The sequence below is a fragment of the Strigops habroptila genome, chromosome 13, assembly GCF_004027225.2.
Source record: "Strigops habroptila isolate Jane chromosome 13, bStrHab1.2.pri, whole genome shotgun sequence".
In the NCBI taxonomy this organism is placed as follows: Eukaryota; Metazoa; Chordata; class Aves; order Psittaciformes; family Psittacidae; genus Strigops; species Strigops habroptila.
In genome coordinates this window covers 10,704,068-10,719,401 of record NC_044289.2, presented here as the reverse complement: position 1 = coordinate 10,719,401, position 15,334 = coordinate 10,704,068, and the positions used below count along the sequence as shown (strand labels likewise).

Here is a 15,334-nt window from a genome sequence, read left to right as displayed (position 1 = left end):
ATTTCAGCACAAGCATCTAAGTTATCGGCTGTTACTTCCTCATTCCAAATCGCATTGTTTTTCTTAAATCATATTTTCCTGATTGACATTTAAGTGAGTTTTTAGCCTTTGTGATTCTGAAGAGAAGGGGTAAAAAGCATAATTCTTCAGACTGGAGATATTTAGGTAGTGACAAAGAAGTCTCAGGAGCCGGACCCTACAGTACCTGGTTTGGGAAGCCTCTGGAGGCAGTTGTTCTGTGTTATGGGCCATGATTCTGCAGCTGGAACTGCCCGAGTGGTTTTCCGCAGTTACGTGCAGCCCTGGTGTGCTTGGGGAATATGAATGGGAAGAGGTGTAATGGAATTAAAAAGCTTGTGAATTTCAAAGAGAAATGTGGAAACTGAACGAGATACATGTACGTTTGTGTGTATGCGTGTATATCTGTACACATACAGTTTTATTTTTCAAATGACTGTAGTCTATAAGCTTTTAGCGTTTCTTTACCTACTTACTCAGTTCTGTGTGGTACTCGATTGTCCACAGTAAGACAGCTCAATAATTTTATTCCTTGGCAAATAATAAGATCTTCTGCAAATGTTGCTCCATGTAGCATTTCTCATTTTGACTTACTCTAAGTGAAATCCAGTGTTGAAATGAATTTTAAAAAACATAGGGACTCAAAGCAATTCTATACTGTATTTCCTGGTTAGGCTGCCAGATCGAAAAAGAGTGTGAACCCCATCATAAGCTCCCTTTGAATTTTCAAAGCTACCTTTTCAGCCTGTGCCTTCATAACAAACAGTGAAGGTAGCTCGACTTGTTTGTTTCTATGTGCACTGAATCCCCTTTACCTTGGGCTGCTCAAGCAGAAAATGCCGATGCTTCCCGTGGTCTATCTTCCTTCAATCTCTTCCCTGGTTAATTGCAGGAAGTGCAGGGGGGGATCAGAGCCCAGCCCGGCCTCCCTCTTTCTTCTCAGTATTGCTCTGTCTGCAGCATGGGGGTGGAGGAAAGAGCACCTGGAGAAGGGAGTAGTGAAGCCTTGCTAGGAGTAGGAAGAACATTCACTTGTGTGAAGACAGCCTGCTCTTTCAAATCAACAGCTCTGAGACAAGAAAGAAACAGGGTGTTTAAAAAAAACATTAAAAAATCATTGACAAACAGTCTAGAATAGCAGGTGGTGAAGCCTGCTGAAGCAAGCCAATGCTTCTGGAAAGTCAGGATTTCCAGGGAGACAAGACATGCAATTATTGTTTTGCCAGTCCCAAGCACTCAAAAATCTGAAGGCAGGTTTTCCTCAAAAAAGAAAAAGAAAAAGTGAAGTTGACTTAAAAAAAACGCATGAGAAGGTTTTTCATCTGTTTTTAGTGTCTGGTCTATGGGTTAGAGCAAGACAGAAAATTTCCAGTGAAAGCAGAATTTTGATCAGAAAGAATCTCATTTAAAACCAAACAAAACAAAATCCATGTGGGGAAGGGTTTTAAAGCTGTCGAAATACTTTGGGTATTTTTAAACAATAGTGGTTTCAGAAGTGTGACAGAAATGGTCTATTTCATTATTTTCTCAGTTATTTTTCTTAAACTTGCTTAGAATTAACACATTGAAAAAAATTGAAAATCTTAGTGTAAACCCAAATCAATTTTTTTTTATTGTATGTGAAGCAATTCATTTTAGATGTACACAGACTCCATATGAAAAAGTAAGGGCTGTTTTCCTTTGTGACAAGCTTTCCATCTGACTACTGAATTAACAAACCTATTTGTGATCTAGGTCTTACTTGGGTGCTTGTGTTCATATTTCAAGTTTTGGGGATGGTTGTTTTTGTGTTGGAGTTCTTTTGTTTAAACTGAAGCACTATGAGTGTATCTATTTTACTTTGTTAGAGTTGTAGTTTTTCCAGTGCTGAACGAAACAAAAGATGAATGTTTCAGAAGACCCACAGTAAGATGTAAAATCTCTGTGACTATATGTACACAGAGGAGTGAGCTCAAGACCGCTGTCCTCTAGCCAGGGAGGGCTTGGATGTCCCTGCATGCTCCGTGCACAGCCTCTGCCCAGCTTGCTTTGAGCCACACAAAGGCACTGCTCAGATGGGGCTTTCTCCCCCAGCTCTTTCAGAAGCAAGTGGCATTCTGCTTCAGGTGAAATGAAGATTATTTTTATCCTGCTGTGGGCTGAGTTTAGCCAGTGCACCCCCCAGCTCCTTTCTCTTGCCTACTTATTTTTTCTCCTCTCTAATACTTGCCTGAATCTTATCAGCAGTCGCAGAAAGCTTAGCTGCGTGTCTGTCATCTGGAGCAGCCTCACCACCACTTCAATTTCTGGTTTTAGTCTGATGTGCTTTGTCCCTTGCCTGTCTGTCACAGAACTTTTCTGTTGTTTGTCTTGTTTTAATCCTTAGCCTGAGATATTATGTGCTGGAGAGTAACGCAATGATGTACCTCCACCCTGAGGTGCTGTACAAGCCGTACTACTATGAGTCCTCTTACTTTTGTGTCCGGAACAGGCTGGGCAATGATAAATCCAGACAAGTACTGCAGCTTTTATTGTCTCACTATGTCAGCAAAAGGCAGCTCTCAGGAATATAAACAGCCTGAGGCTCTCTGCCCTGCAGGTCACCTTGGAAGGATATCTTGTCATCGCGGCTGTACTGTCAGTCTTGTACATGAGCATTTATGCCAGCTCAGGTTTAACTTTATGCCTGTTCAGGCCTTTCCTGCGTACATCTATCAGATGTACTTTTGGATGAGCTAAGATTCATTATAAAAGAGAAAATAGCTTTGTGGTTTTCACCTGCTGAAGCATTTTTGAGTTCTTGAAATGGAAGGAACAAAGGATCTATTATAGACGGAGAGAAAACATCCTAACAGGGTGGGAGGAATGTACTGACAGAGGAAATGAAATTGCTTTCTTCTGCCTTTGAAATGTGTGGATAAAAGTAGCCAAAATCTTCAGTATGGGAGATTCACTATTATTATACCACCTGGAAGGTGGCTGCAAGACAATATCATTTTCCCTGCTTATGAATGATGCCTTTTTTTGTACAGGAGCAGAGTAAAATGGGGAGTGTAATTTTGCAACCAGGTAGTCCTGGCAAAGCTGCCGTGCTTCCCAAGGAGTTAAAACAGTTGAAGTCTTAATTCCCAACGAAAATTAATAGCAGGTGCTTTTGAAAATTTTACCCATGTGGAAAAAAAATTACAACAAATCTTGTATTTCCTGGGAATGAAGGAAAGACAAACTTTTTAGGATTGGGGGTTTTGCTTGTTTTCCTTGTATCAGAGATTGAGAAACCCATCTTAACACTTTTTCGCAGTTACCGCTTAGTAATTCACTACTGAAACTAAGTGGGAAATCAGATTTTCTTCTTTCTTATGATGAGTAGCTCTGGAGTCATAATAACTAACCTGCACCATTTTTTTTTTGAGGAGAATAAAGGTGAAAGCAGTTGGTCAAGTAACAAAAACCAGATAAAGTCATGGAAGCAAGACAAAAATGTTGCTCTTGCAATTCGGCTGCAGTTTCTGTCTCTACTCCTCCCCTTCCCAGCAAAGCCAGCAGAGGACTTGGCTTGTACCCCTCCTGCCTAGGGCTCTGTGTTGGCATACACATATGTTTAGGAAGATCCAGTGGTTTAAGCTTTGTGTTTGGCCTCTAGCCAGATATGAGTAAAAATTCTCAAGAAGATCATCACATGGAGTTGTTGCAGGGAGAGTAATTCCTAGATTTGCCTCATCCCTCATGGGAATGCAATCCCTCTTTGCAATTTTTTACTCCCTGAAAATGTTTTGTCTTTCCCATTGTAGGATCTGGCAGGCTTTTCCCAGGGGCAGGAGTCCTGTCTTCAGTTTCTCACCTCCTTCATTCTGCAGGGCTCCTAACTAATCAGTTCCTCCACTGATGGCAGATGCAGAGCTCATCCTCTTTATTTTCCACAATTATGCCATCTTTTCCCCCTCCCCCCCATACTGTCTTTTACTCCTGGTATGTCCTTTCAGACTTCTACCATCAACGTGCTGTTGCTCAAACACTCTCCTACAGACTGCCGTCATTGCAGGGCAAATGCTCTGCTCTTCCTTGCACTCATTCCCCCTGAAACCTCTTCATCACTTGGCCATTGAGTTTACGCTGGTACTACTTACTATCCAGGTGTCTTACTTACTGAAAGTGCCCTGGAAGCGCTCCTTTGAAGATTGTTCTGCTTCATGTACTTGCATGTACTGAAGCCAGAATGCTGTCTTCTCAGCCCAGGAATGGAGTAGGGGTGAGTGAAATTTGCAGGCTCCCAGGAACAAGCCTGCTGCTTCTACAGTGAGGATGGAAATGCCTGTGGTCCTGAGACGATGCCTTTAGTGTGTTGTGGGGAGGATGTTAAAAACATGTTAGAGCAGGCTGAGAGATGCTTTAAATTATGCCTGAGCAGCAGAGGTCCAAGTGTTGGAAGGAGTCTCCATCTCTTGCTGATGCCTTCTGTCTGAGCCGAGCAGAGCTGTGGTGTGGTTGCATCTGCCCGCAATGCCATGGTGGTTTCCTGTTTCATCCTTTCAAAATACTATCCATGAAGTTCTCATCACCATCAGTATCCAGAGCACCTTGTTGTCTCAGTCTGCCCACTGGATCCTGCTTTCGCATTGCACTTATACCCATCTTTGAGCATTTTGCTGGGGAGAGATGTGATTGCTAAGTAGTTTGATGTTCAGCATCAACTTTGAGAGTTTCAAGTTGGGGTCTGGAATCACTGTCTTCAGAACATCATTGTAAAAGAAAATGTGATTTGCAGGTTACCCCAACACCTTTAGTTTGTTTAATTTGGCATTCCTAGCTTCAGAATGACTGAAAAGTCCTTTTATTTTTCTTTTTTTCCTTCCTAAACATTAGTAAAGAGAAAAGTTTCTGTTCTTGGCAGAGATTTTGTGGGCCAACTTTCAGGGCAAAATATTGGGTTTTGAGTAGGGGATTCTAATGGAAAAGCTGAGTACCAAATTCACACAAGGCTCTTCTTAATTACAGAAGCCAAAAGCTCTTCCAGATGTCTGTCAGCCCAGCATGCTAGATGCTGCCATCACTGGTTTTAATAAAAGCTCATATTCAGCAAACTTTTTATTACTGATTTACTGTACATCACTTAAGCCAGAAAATGTTTTTGCTCTGAAAAGAAAGCAAACAAAGACCTGATATTTTCATCGTTTGCACTCCAGCTTGTCATTTGCTGTGTTAAATACCATCCCAGTTCTGTTATTTTACTGAAGATTTTCTGTAGATTGCCATTGTTAAAAGTGGACTTTCAGAAACTCCTGTGAAGATGGACAGAGCAAGAAATGCACACAAACAAATCGGTAAATGGTGCGTGCAAAACAGGCAAAGCCACTAACACCACAAGCACATACGTGACATGCACCAGACAGGCATTTCTCTGCAAAGTTACCTGTTTGTACCTGCAGCTAATACGTACCCTAAAGAAAAAGGGAAGCTGAAAAAATGCCCAGGAAAATGTTACAGAACAAATACGGGGAAGTGTGATGTGACTTTGCGAATACAAAAGTGAACAGAACAAAACCAGTAGGAAAATCATCAGTCAGAGAGTAGCTAATGAAATCTCTGAACGATGATGTAATTAAGTACATTAATCATTATAAAAGATCATTTCCCTTTAAACATCTGCTCCCATTCACTTGGCAACAATCTGGCCAGTGTCATGAATGATGGGGTTTTGGATTATGCTGAAGGGCATGTGTTATCTGAGAAACAATGTAGAACATCCCCAGCTTGACAGGGTCTGGGACCGCAGTGCTTTTCCTCAATTCAGGTATAGCATTAAGGAAATAAAGGGGGAAAAAAATCAGATGTTGCTTACAGTGAAAAGGAAACCCCAGTATAAAAGCAAACCCTGCCTTCCCAGCCATGCAAGCAGAATTTAATTGGGTGCCATTGATTCGAATAAAGTAATTCCTCTGGGAAATGAAACCCTGCTCAGCCTGCTGCTTTGAAGAGAGCCTTAGGAGCTATAGTTGCTTGTTCCTTCCTGCTGAAAAGCACCACAAAAATCTTCATGACCCGTGGCAGCCTGGCTGTGCCAGTGAAAGAGTGAGATTAGCCATTTCAGGAGAAAAATCTTTTTCCCTCTAGCATAAGCAAAGTGTGCAGAAGGGCCATGATGATCCCTCACTGCCTGACAGTCTGTGGCTCTGAGGCATCCTCTTGGCTTCCCCATGCCTGAGATTGCTACTGAAGCAGGTGCACTTGTGCTTCAGTGGTGCCTGCAGGTACCAGTTTGGAGTATGTGGTTTATTGTTCTCTGCTTCTCAAAGCTGCTAAAGTCATACAGTGGTATTTAAACAGAAAATCAAAACAAACATCTTTGCTTCTCCCAGAAGTGCAGAGATCAGTATTTGAGAAGCCCAGTGTCAAGATTTCAGGTTTATTTGTTGTTGTCTTTAACTTCATGGTGTTTTAGGAGTCCTATGGATTGCTACCTTTGTAGTCCAGCTCAGATAGGTCCCAGCCCACAAGCAGGGTGTGCCAGACACCTTCACAGGTAGAGTGTTCAGCAGAAGGGGGAAGCCCATGTAGGGTGGAGGGAGGTGCCTTGGGTCTGCTCACCACCATATGCCCTCTCTCTGATCTGCTCTTACGCAGGCACTGCTGTCCAAGAGCACAGTTATGCTTTTCCCTAATAGCCCTGATTACCCCCAGTAGCATCCTGGGGATTGAAGCAAGGACATACTCTGCGTGTCTGCAGAAAGCAAAGCAGCGCAAATCTATGCACTTAATGCCTTATTTTGTACCCATGCAACATTTCCATGGGAAGCAAGCAGCTCCGTTTCTTTGGAACTCACTTCTGAAAAGATGTATAGCTGGAGTTAGACACGTATTGAAAATCATGGTATTTGAATGAATGAACCTATCCACGTTACACATAGGGTGTGAAATAATGATTTAGTCATTCTCTTTTCTGAGCTGTTTGTGCAATGCACTTTGTACGCTTTCATTATAGCATAGGTTGTGCACACACAGTTACATTTTTCTTTGGAGACTCAAGTCCTCTATATTGTTAATTTGAAATATTTGGTTAAATCAGATGAGGTTATTTATGTGAAAGGGACTATCCTTGTATCACTGCCACCTAATGGTCAGGACATTGTAGTTAGGTGCCTGGTTTAGGTGTCCCCTGGGCTGATCCTATCACCAGTACTAACCTTGTAAGACTAGATAATGCTGTTAACTGCCCTCAACTTTGTTTTCAGCCCTTAGTAGTCTGTTCTGGAGGCTCACTGGACACTGGTGTGTATGTTCTCACTCTAATGGCATATGAGAGATCAGGAAATTCAGTTTTCGTATGGCAAAATCCAGGAAGAAAGGGAAAGCATTAATCAGATGGGTGTAATCTCCAGGGGAACAAGTACTGCATTTTAATTCAGCATTTCCCTTTGATGAAAACTTTAGTGAACGTTATTATGTGGAATTTATATGAAGCCTGGGTTTAGGTAATCAGCTTTAATATTTATACTCTTAGGGAAAAAAAAGGAGAATCATTAGTAAGCATGCATAATTAATGAATAAATTATATTTTTCCTTTGTTTTCCTTCAGGTATAAGGAAATGCTAGATCTAGTGATATCACCCAGCCTGACTGTAAATAGAGAGTGCCCTGACAGACTGAAGCTTAACCTTTCCAACATTTATGCCACGGCTCCAGATGACATAGAAGGTAGGCTGCCTCTTTTGCTGTTTACTGGCTTTAACGTAACGTGTATGTATATGTAACCCAAGGGAACTGGCCACATACAAGGCCTCTGCTTCTGACGTTAGTTCTGCAGCGTAGTGAGCAGCTGAGATTTTGGAGTAATGTTTTTGTAGACACTCCAGTTGTGGCTGAATCCTTTATTTCAGCAATGGTTTGAATGCAAATGGAATTGAAATATTTTATATGTAGCTATATATCTGTGTGTAGTAGGTGCATACGTATATGTACACATCCATGTATACGTTTGCTCCACTGGAATAATTGCAGATATAAAACATACTTTGTGTAGGGCAGTTTTGGGACCACACTAGAGCCCCAGTGGTAGTGTGAACATGAGCCCTGGGCTTCTGTGGCTGTGCTGCTGCTGTTGGGGTGGGGAGTGGGGGGGGGGTCCCAGGCCCATCAATGTATTGTGAAGCCAGAAAACATTTTGTCAAAGCAGCTCTGTGCCCCAGTTTGCATTGCTCGGAGATCATTGCTAGCATCTCCAAACGGTTAGCCCTGCTGGCCTCTGCTCTGAAGTTTCACATTTGGCAGGTACCAAGGACAAATTCTTTCAGTGGTTGAGGCTCCGATGGAAATTTATCTGCTCTTCTCCCCCTCCTCCCCCCACCCCATCATACTGTTCAAGTGAAGGAAACAGAAGAATGTTAAATCTGCTAAAAAAATTATTGGCAAGTGATGCAGCTGAACTAGTTCTTGCTAGTACAATCCCAGCTATTGTTTGCTGCGGTCAGGATCTGTCAGCCTTCCTGTTAGAGGGGAGTTAGGAAAAGGCCCTGGCTATTATGTTTTAGTAGTATGTTTAACCCTTCATTTCTAGGCTCTTAGAAGCCAAGGAGGTGTTTGCTTGCGTGTTTGCTGAGGCATTAGAAACTGGGTGATTAAATCACGTACATTGTGACTGCCTATTTACAAAAGCAGTCGAAGGGATAACAATCTAAAGGAAACATCCTTTTAAATGGTCATATTTGGAGAAAAGATTAGAGCTAGAAATGATTTTTGAATGCAGCATTTTGTAAACTTCTTGGTGCAGGAACTATTTGTTACTATGTGATATAAATAAGAGCTAACACAGCAGTTGTACTGTTGGACACCAGTTTGCTAGTGACAGCTCAGGCTGATGTGTTTCCTATAGAAGTATTATGGATATTTTTCTACAGAACGATCCCCTGTGCTACCAAGATTATGCTCTTTCCCTTGAAAATACTTCTTGTTAATTTGAAGAACAGGAAAATACTTGTGTGTTTGTCAAGTCTTGGACCGACAGAGCTTTTAATGCAATAAATGCACACAAGTGTATGCTCTTTATTACACATATAATTTTAATTTTACTAAGTCTAGTAGCAATACTGACTTATGTAGATGTGTGTCCTGCTCTTTTCATGGGTGCTTATTGTGAGATGTGCAATTATGTCAATATAATTTTCAAGTGCACATTTTGCCTGTAGTCCTACACTTTTGGGTAGAAGCACGTGTCAGTTCAACTTGCCTTTTTCTGGCAATGACAGTAGCATATTGCATATGACATGCAGTAAATTCCCACTTGGTATTCTTGGCAAACGTATTTACTCTTTCAGAAATAAAAAATTTGAAGATGTGATAGCTTTTAAATAGAAAAGAAATGAAGCTGATGCTCAAACTGTCTTTTCTGCCATCTTTCAAATGAGGCATGAATTGAATGAAAACTGAAAAAGTGTAATTTTTCATTGTATTTCTGCTTCATAACAAGGATCAGTAACAGAATGGTAGAGGTTTTGTTTTCTCAATCTAAAAATCTAATTTTCCAAAACTGTTCTCTTGCAGGTAAGTCAAAGCGAGTTTTTCATAGTGAGTTTGAAAGTGCCTCAGGTAAGTGCAGCTTTGGATTTAAAAACAGTCTTTTTCTCTGTATCTGTGTGTAAATTAATATGTACATGTTTTTTTATCTATCTAAGCCTCTCTGCCTGTTGCTTGGGAAATAAGTTACTGTTACCCCCATTTCATGGGTAGAGGAACTAAGGCAAGGCTGCTGGTGGGTTTTACTTTTCCAAGGTGTTTCAGGGTTGTAAGAGTGTGAAGAAGGAGTCCTTATGGTTTTGTTTCTATCAGCGATTAGAGTGATTCTGCTAGGGATAAGGGCTGTGCAGGTATCACTGTCCCTCCCCTGGCACACTGTCCTCCTACCCGAGCTGTCCTTTGCAAAGGGATCAGTGCACAGATCAGGTAAGTGTCTGCAGGGGACCCTGGCAGAGGACAGAAGGGGGTCATAGCTGTGATATTGCCCTTCTGTGGTGTTTTGGGGTGTACACAGCCAAAGGAAGAGCTCTGGCAGAACTGGGGGACAGCTTAGCAGAGGTGGGATCAGAAAGGACAGGAGGCTTGAATTTGTTGTGGAGGAGGGTGCAAAGAGTGGGATATGGCAAAGGAAAGCACTTGCAGGTGCTTGCAGGTTTGAATTTAGATTATTTTAGTCAGTTAAACCTAATTTGATCTCTAAATAAAGATGGTGGCACATTTTTATGGAGTAGTGTTGCAGGACACAACTGTTTGGTACATTGGAAAGCGCCCTGCACATATAACCGGTGTGATACATTTCCTACTGGTTCAGTATTATGATTGCTGGCAGGTTAAGAAGGTAGGTTATAGAGTAAAGAGAATTACAATGTTGTATTTTTAATATTTAATTTGATTTGATGTGTTTTAATACTCTTAAAGAAAGTGAGTCATGGTAGGAGAGTACAAAAAACCCTAAAAGGGCAAAAAGTGCAGTGAGCTTAAATCACTTCAGTGATCATAATAGTTGGTTTCGTAGCTTTTAGCATATGAGTCATCCCACCAAAGCCCAGCTTCATGACTGATACCAGTCCCATGAGAAGAAACTGGTAGCTCAATCAATCAGTATCACCCTCAGTTGAAAACTAAATCTGTATTTGCTGTTAAGTGGAGAATAACTTTCTTACCTACTTCAGTTCGTGGAGATTCACTAAAACCGAAATCTTCTAATTCCTGTATATTTTTCTCAAACCAGCAGTGGTAAAAACAGTGGTGTCGGCTTGGCCATAGAACAGAACATGAGGAAAAACTAAGACCCTTTAATTTTGTTTTCCAGGCAGCAGCAAAGCAGCACCGCAGTGTCCTCTCCATCTGTACTCGACAAAGTGAGTGCTCGTGCCAAGCGCTCTAATTTAAAAACCGTGTTTTGCTGAACAGCCATTTTGTGCAGACTTCTGTCACCTCAAAAAGCATTTGCCTTAAGCCCATCCACCTGTTCCCCTGCACGTCTCTGGCCCAGCGAAGTAACTGCTTCTTAATCTTGTTAGATACGGAGTGAAAGAAGGTTTGAGGTACTGTGCAGGGGTACTTCCGTACCCCTGGGAATCCAAACCTTATCAGTTTAAATATTCGTGTGTTTATGAGTGACCACAGAGGAATATGTTGAAATGTCAGACACTTGCTGACAAACTCAAAATGAAACATGAAAAATTAGAGTGTTGGTTTTACTTATATTGTTTTTGCTTGCACGTATTTTGCACTGTCTTAAAGTCCCCGTGCATTTAGCTAGCTTAATCTAATAGCTCTTATCAGGAGCTGTATACTGAAACTAACATTTGCCCCAGTCTAGTCAGTTCTGAGTTCCCAAAATATTCACTGTCATACTTTGGATGTTAATTTATCAAAATATCTAGAAGTGCTCTATGTGTGTTCTAGAAGATCATATACAGTAACTATTGCCTTAGACTTTCTGTTTTCTTGTTCTGAATAGACATTATCCCCATATAGTGACAGTCCCATCTTTCCCAGCAATGGCAACATACGGACAGACTCAGTACAGCACAGGAATCCAGCAGGCTGCGGCCTACACTGCCTATCCTCCTCCAGGGCAGCCCTATGGCATACCCTCCTACAGTGAGTACTCTGATGTCATGTTACCTTTGAGGACATTGTCTTCTTGCTCTTAGAAAAATATATTTGAATTCTTAAGCTTTAGAATGAAAGGTCATTTCTGTCTTGGCAGTGTTCTCTTCTTAGGCTTATAGAGGAAAATCTGACTTGGTTAAGAATGTTATAATTATTTTGAACCAGCTATCAGCTCTTGATATCTTGGGTTTTGATCTTACAAACCAGGTAACTTTGGACCAGTCAGTAGTAGGATATGAGACAGCAGGAGAAAGTCAGGTTCAATAGGATGTACCATTTAGGAGTAGTAGCTGGTGAGTATTCCCGACGCACTGCCGAGACAAAGTCTCTTGCAGTAAATGTGATATTTAGGTAAACTACACTTTACCTTCTCTGATTCTTCCGGGAGTTTCAATGATCCAAGCTACTTTAAGAGAAACTTTTTGTATATTATTACGGAAGAGCCAAGATACAGAGCAGAACAAGGCATGGGTGAAATGGTACGGAGTACTTCAATTGTGGAAGATGGTTCCTATTTGAATGGCTGCTTGTTAGCTGTAGGTGCAGTAACCATTCCTAACCCTGGTCAGCTTTGTTCCCTGCTTTCCTGCACAGAGCCTTGCCAGCAGCTGTGAGGAGACAGTGCTGGGCAGGAGCAGCTGGGGGGTTCAGGCAGGGGCCTAATTAAACCAGCACTCCTGACAATGAAATGCCTGGTAAACCAAGTGGTAAGAGTGTCCTCAAGCTCTGCGGGGAAATATCAAGTCCTTGAGGGAGCTGGGAAGTTCTTACTACTCCTAAAGACCAAAAAGATACTGCTCCTGCTTGGGTACAGCTCTTTAACAGAAAGCTTTGGGCTCATCCTGTGAGTTTTGAGTCTTGCAGCATTAAAATGGCTCCATAGTTCTGTTTCCACTCCTGTTTTCTCTTGCGCAGTTAAACACCTTTTGTTTGCTTGGCAAATACAGTATCTCTTCCCAACAAGAAGCTTTTATACACCATTGACAAGGCTTTTACTGAAAGGAAATTCAATGCAATGCTCTGGAAGCCAGGGAAATGGGCTTGGCAGAGCCGAAGCTCTACCAGGATGATGAGAGGAATGTTTTGAGACCCTTTCCTGGAGCTACTTATGTGTTTGCATCAGCTGGCTGATTTCCAAGGCAAACTCTGAACAGTTGTCCTGTTAGAGCAGGTGAAAGTAGATCCATTTGCTACTGCCTAGAGTCTTTAGGGCATACATGTGTCAGGCCCATATGCTGCTTATAAATCCTGCGGATGACCTCTTAGCATCCTTGAGCAGTGATTTCCCTCCCCCAGCCTATATACCCTCTCTAAGATACTCAACACAGCATATGAAAAACTCCACCTGGCTGACAACCAAGAACAATGAAGCAGTATTGTTTTTAGGCACAAAAATAAAACTCAGCCAGTTTCTAGACAAAACAGAACATTGTGTGGAAATTAATTTGGTGCTAAGTTATTTCGCTGTCTGACAACAATTTTTAGACTTCCAAAAAGACCCATTCGCTGAAGATTAATTGTAGCTAGGGTGGGTTGAATGCTCACAAGCAGAGTGCTGATGTCATTGAAAAGCATGGGATGTTATGAAAAGCAGCTTCTCTGCACACACTTGCAAATACCTTCCCTTCCCCAGCAGTAATGGAGCTGAACGCTTGCACCATCACGTTTCATTCACTGTCCAAATAAACTTCCTGCATTTCACAATGCAGCATTGTCATCTTGTTGCTAACTTGTATTGCAACAAGATGCAATTGCACTTGTTGCTGCATTGCACCTATTCACACCCAAAGAGGGAGAGCTTATTCCCAACCTGTGCAAATGCAGACTTTGCTTTTAAGAGTCATTAAGCTAGAAAACAGGATCTTTGGTGAAAGGCAGATGAATTCCACTTGTCTTTTGGCAAGTTTGCCTATAAGTGCTAAAAGATGACAGCAGCCTGGGAAGTGTATAGATCCAAGGCCAGGGCATCAACAGGGTCTTTGTTTAGTCCCAGCCCTCAGGGTGTGCCCAGTGGCCATTTTTTGTTTTGTGCAAATAGGCACATGCGGGAGGGAAGGATCACGCCCGACCCAAAGAGTTCATAATAAAACACACCTTTCAGCTGTTTATTTTAATAATACAGCTGTACAATCTCAGCAGCATCTCAGAATAAAATATCAAGCCCTTTCACTACCAGCAAAGGTTTCATCTTGCAATGTTTAATTCAGCTATTGCTGTTCCCCCTGTAAATTGTCAGTTTAATTGCCTGATTTTAGTAATGAAAAGGTTTTTGTGGCTTCAGGCCTTACCTGTTGTTCCTGAACTGTTTATTGTGTCTAGCTGAATAGATGATAACCCTCCTCTATAACTTGCCAATAAATATTTTACTATCAAAGCTGAAAATATAATGCAAGGAAAAGATAACTGTTGAGCATAGAAGTCTTGAGGTTATTTTGCTGAAGGTCCTTTTGCTGTGTTAATCATTGCTTGCATCTGGTAGCTGAGCAGAAAGCTCATGAGTCAATGAGTTTGTTTAATGCTAAAACAAAACTATTTGTTCAGAAATTGGTTTTGAAAACAATATTATTCATGGTTGTTTACCCATCTTAGCAAAACTTCATTTGGGTATGGATACAGGATGTAGTGACTCAAGTATTATTTATGATGACTGTACGTGACTTATTGAAGAGACCTGCTCGGGTAGTGCAGGTAATTAAAAAAAGAAAGTGTAAGAAAAAGGAGTTTATCAGGTTAAAATGTAGCTGAAAAAATAATTCCTAAACTTTCTTCTTTACACCTTTGTATGACAAACACTCACGTTCTGCTCTTGGTTCTTCCTATATGCCCCAAAGGCATTAAAACGGAGGACAGCCTGAGCCATTCCCCAGGACAGAGTGGGTTTCTTAGCTATGGATCCAGCTTCAGTACCCCAACAGCCGGACAAGCACCGTACACGTACCAGATGCATGGTGAGTACAGCTTGGTGCTTTGCAGGATGATGCCTTGTAAGAGAGGTCAGAATCCTGTATCCCTACATGAGACCAATCCTCCTTTTGCAATTACAATGAAAAGCTTAGGTTATAGGCATGAGGATAGGGAAGGAGATAAGTCTTCATAGATCTGTTTTGCTCATCAAAGCATTAGTTATTGGCTGTGGTGCTGGATTTAGCATTAGTATTCCCTAGCAAAACTTCACAGATGATCAATATAAGCTTTGCCTTTCTGCAGAAACTGTGTTTTGGGGTTTTTTAATTAATTTGTGACTGCATGCCTGGGATTGTTGTGTTAGTGTGAATTCCTAGCTTCTGAGGGGAAACAAAACAAAGGTGGTTTTACACTTAGTGCAAACAGAACTGTTACGCTTCTGCCTTACACTGTCCTGAACACACTGCTCTGTGGTTAAACTGCTGTGTATTCTCTCCACTCATTTTTTGTTTTAAAAAGCTGATACCTTGATACTAAAAGAAATTTTTTTACTGCTACGACGTAACTCATACCTGCAAAGATACATCTGCCTGGTTTGATTCCCAAAGCACCCATATCATTAATAACCTACAGACTACTGAAGTAAGGTTCAGAAGAGCAGAGCTAAAAGCAGCTGGTTTTTCCTCAAGGTTACAGAGCTAGGATTCAGTAAGTTTTGAATAACTGTTTTGTTTTTGTCAGAATAATAATTGATTATAAAATAATCAATTGAATTCCCTTAAGGCTTCTAGGAGAGTGCCTTGTA

At 41.4% G+C, this 15,334-nt stretch overlaps 1 protein-coding gene across 9 annotated transcripts in view; it reads left to right on the top strand.

Moving 5' to 3' along the window:
- The window catches only part of EYA2 (EYA transcriptional coactivator and phosphatase 2), an 89,425-nt gene that overhangs the window by 32,534 nt on the left and 41,557 nt on the right, over positions 1-15,334 (top strand). For 7 of the 9 annotated variants that reach the window (XM_030503301.1, XM_030503302.1, XM_030503298.1 and 4 more), the window contains exons 2-6: positions 7,571-7,689; positions 9,532-9,576; positions 10,817-10,865; positions 11,471-11,613; positions 14,457-14,573. In XM_030503301.1, the coding sequence (XP_030359161.1) occupies positions 7,581-7,689; positions 9,532-9,576; positions 10,817-10,865; positions 11,471-11,613; positions 14,457-14,573 (463 nt within the window). In that variant the 5' untranslated portion in view covers positions 7,571-7,580. The remainder of the gene's footprint in view (positions 1-7,570; positions 7,690-9,531; positions 9,577-10,816; positions 10,866-11,470; positions 11,614-14,456; positions 14,574-15,334) is intronic. The other 2 variants (XM_030503304.1, XM_030503296.1) reach the window with 1 other exon arrangement.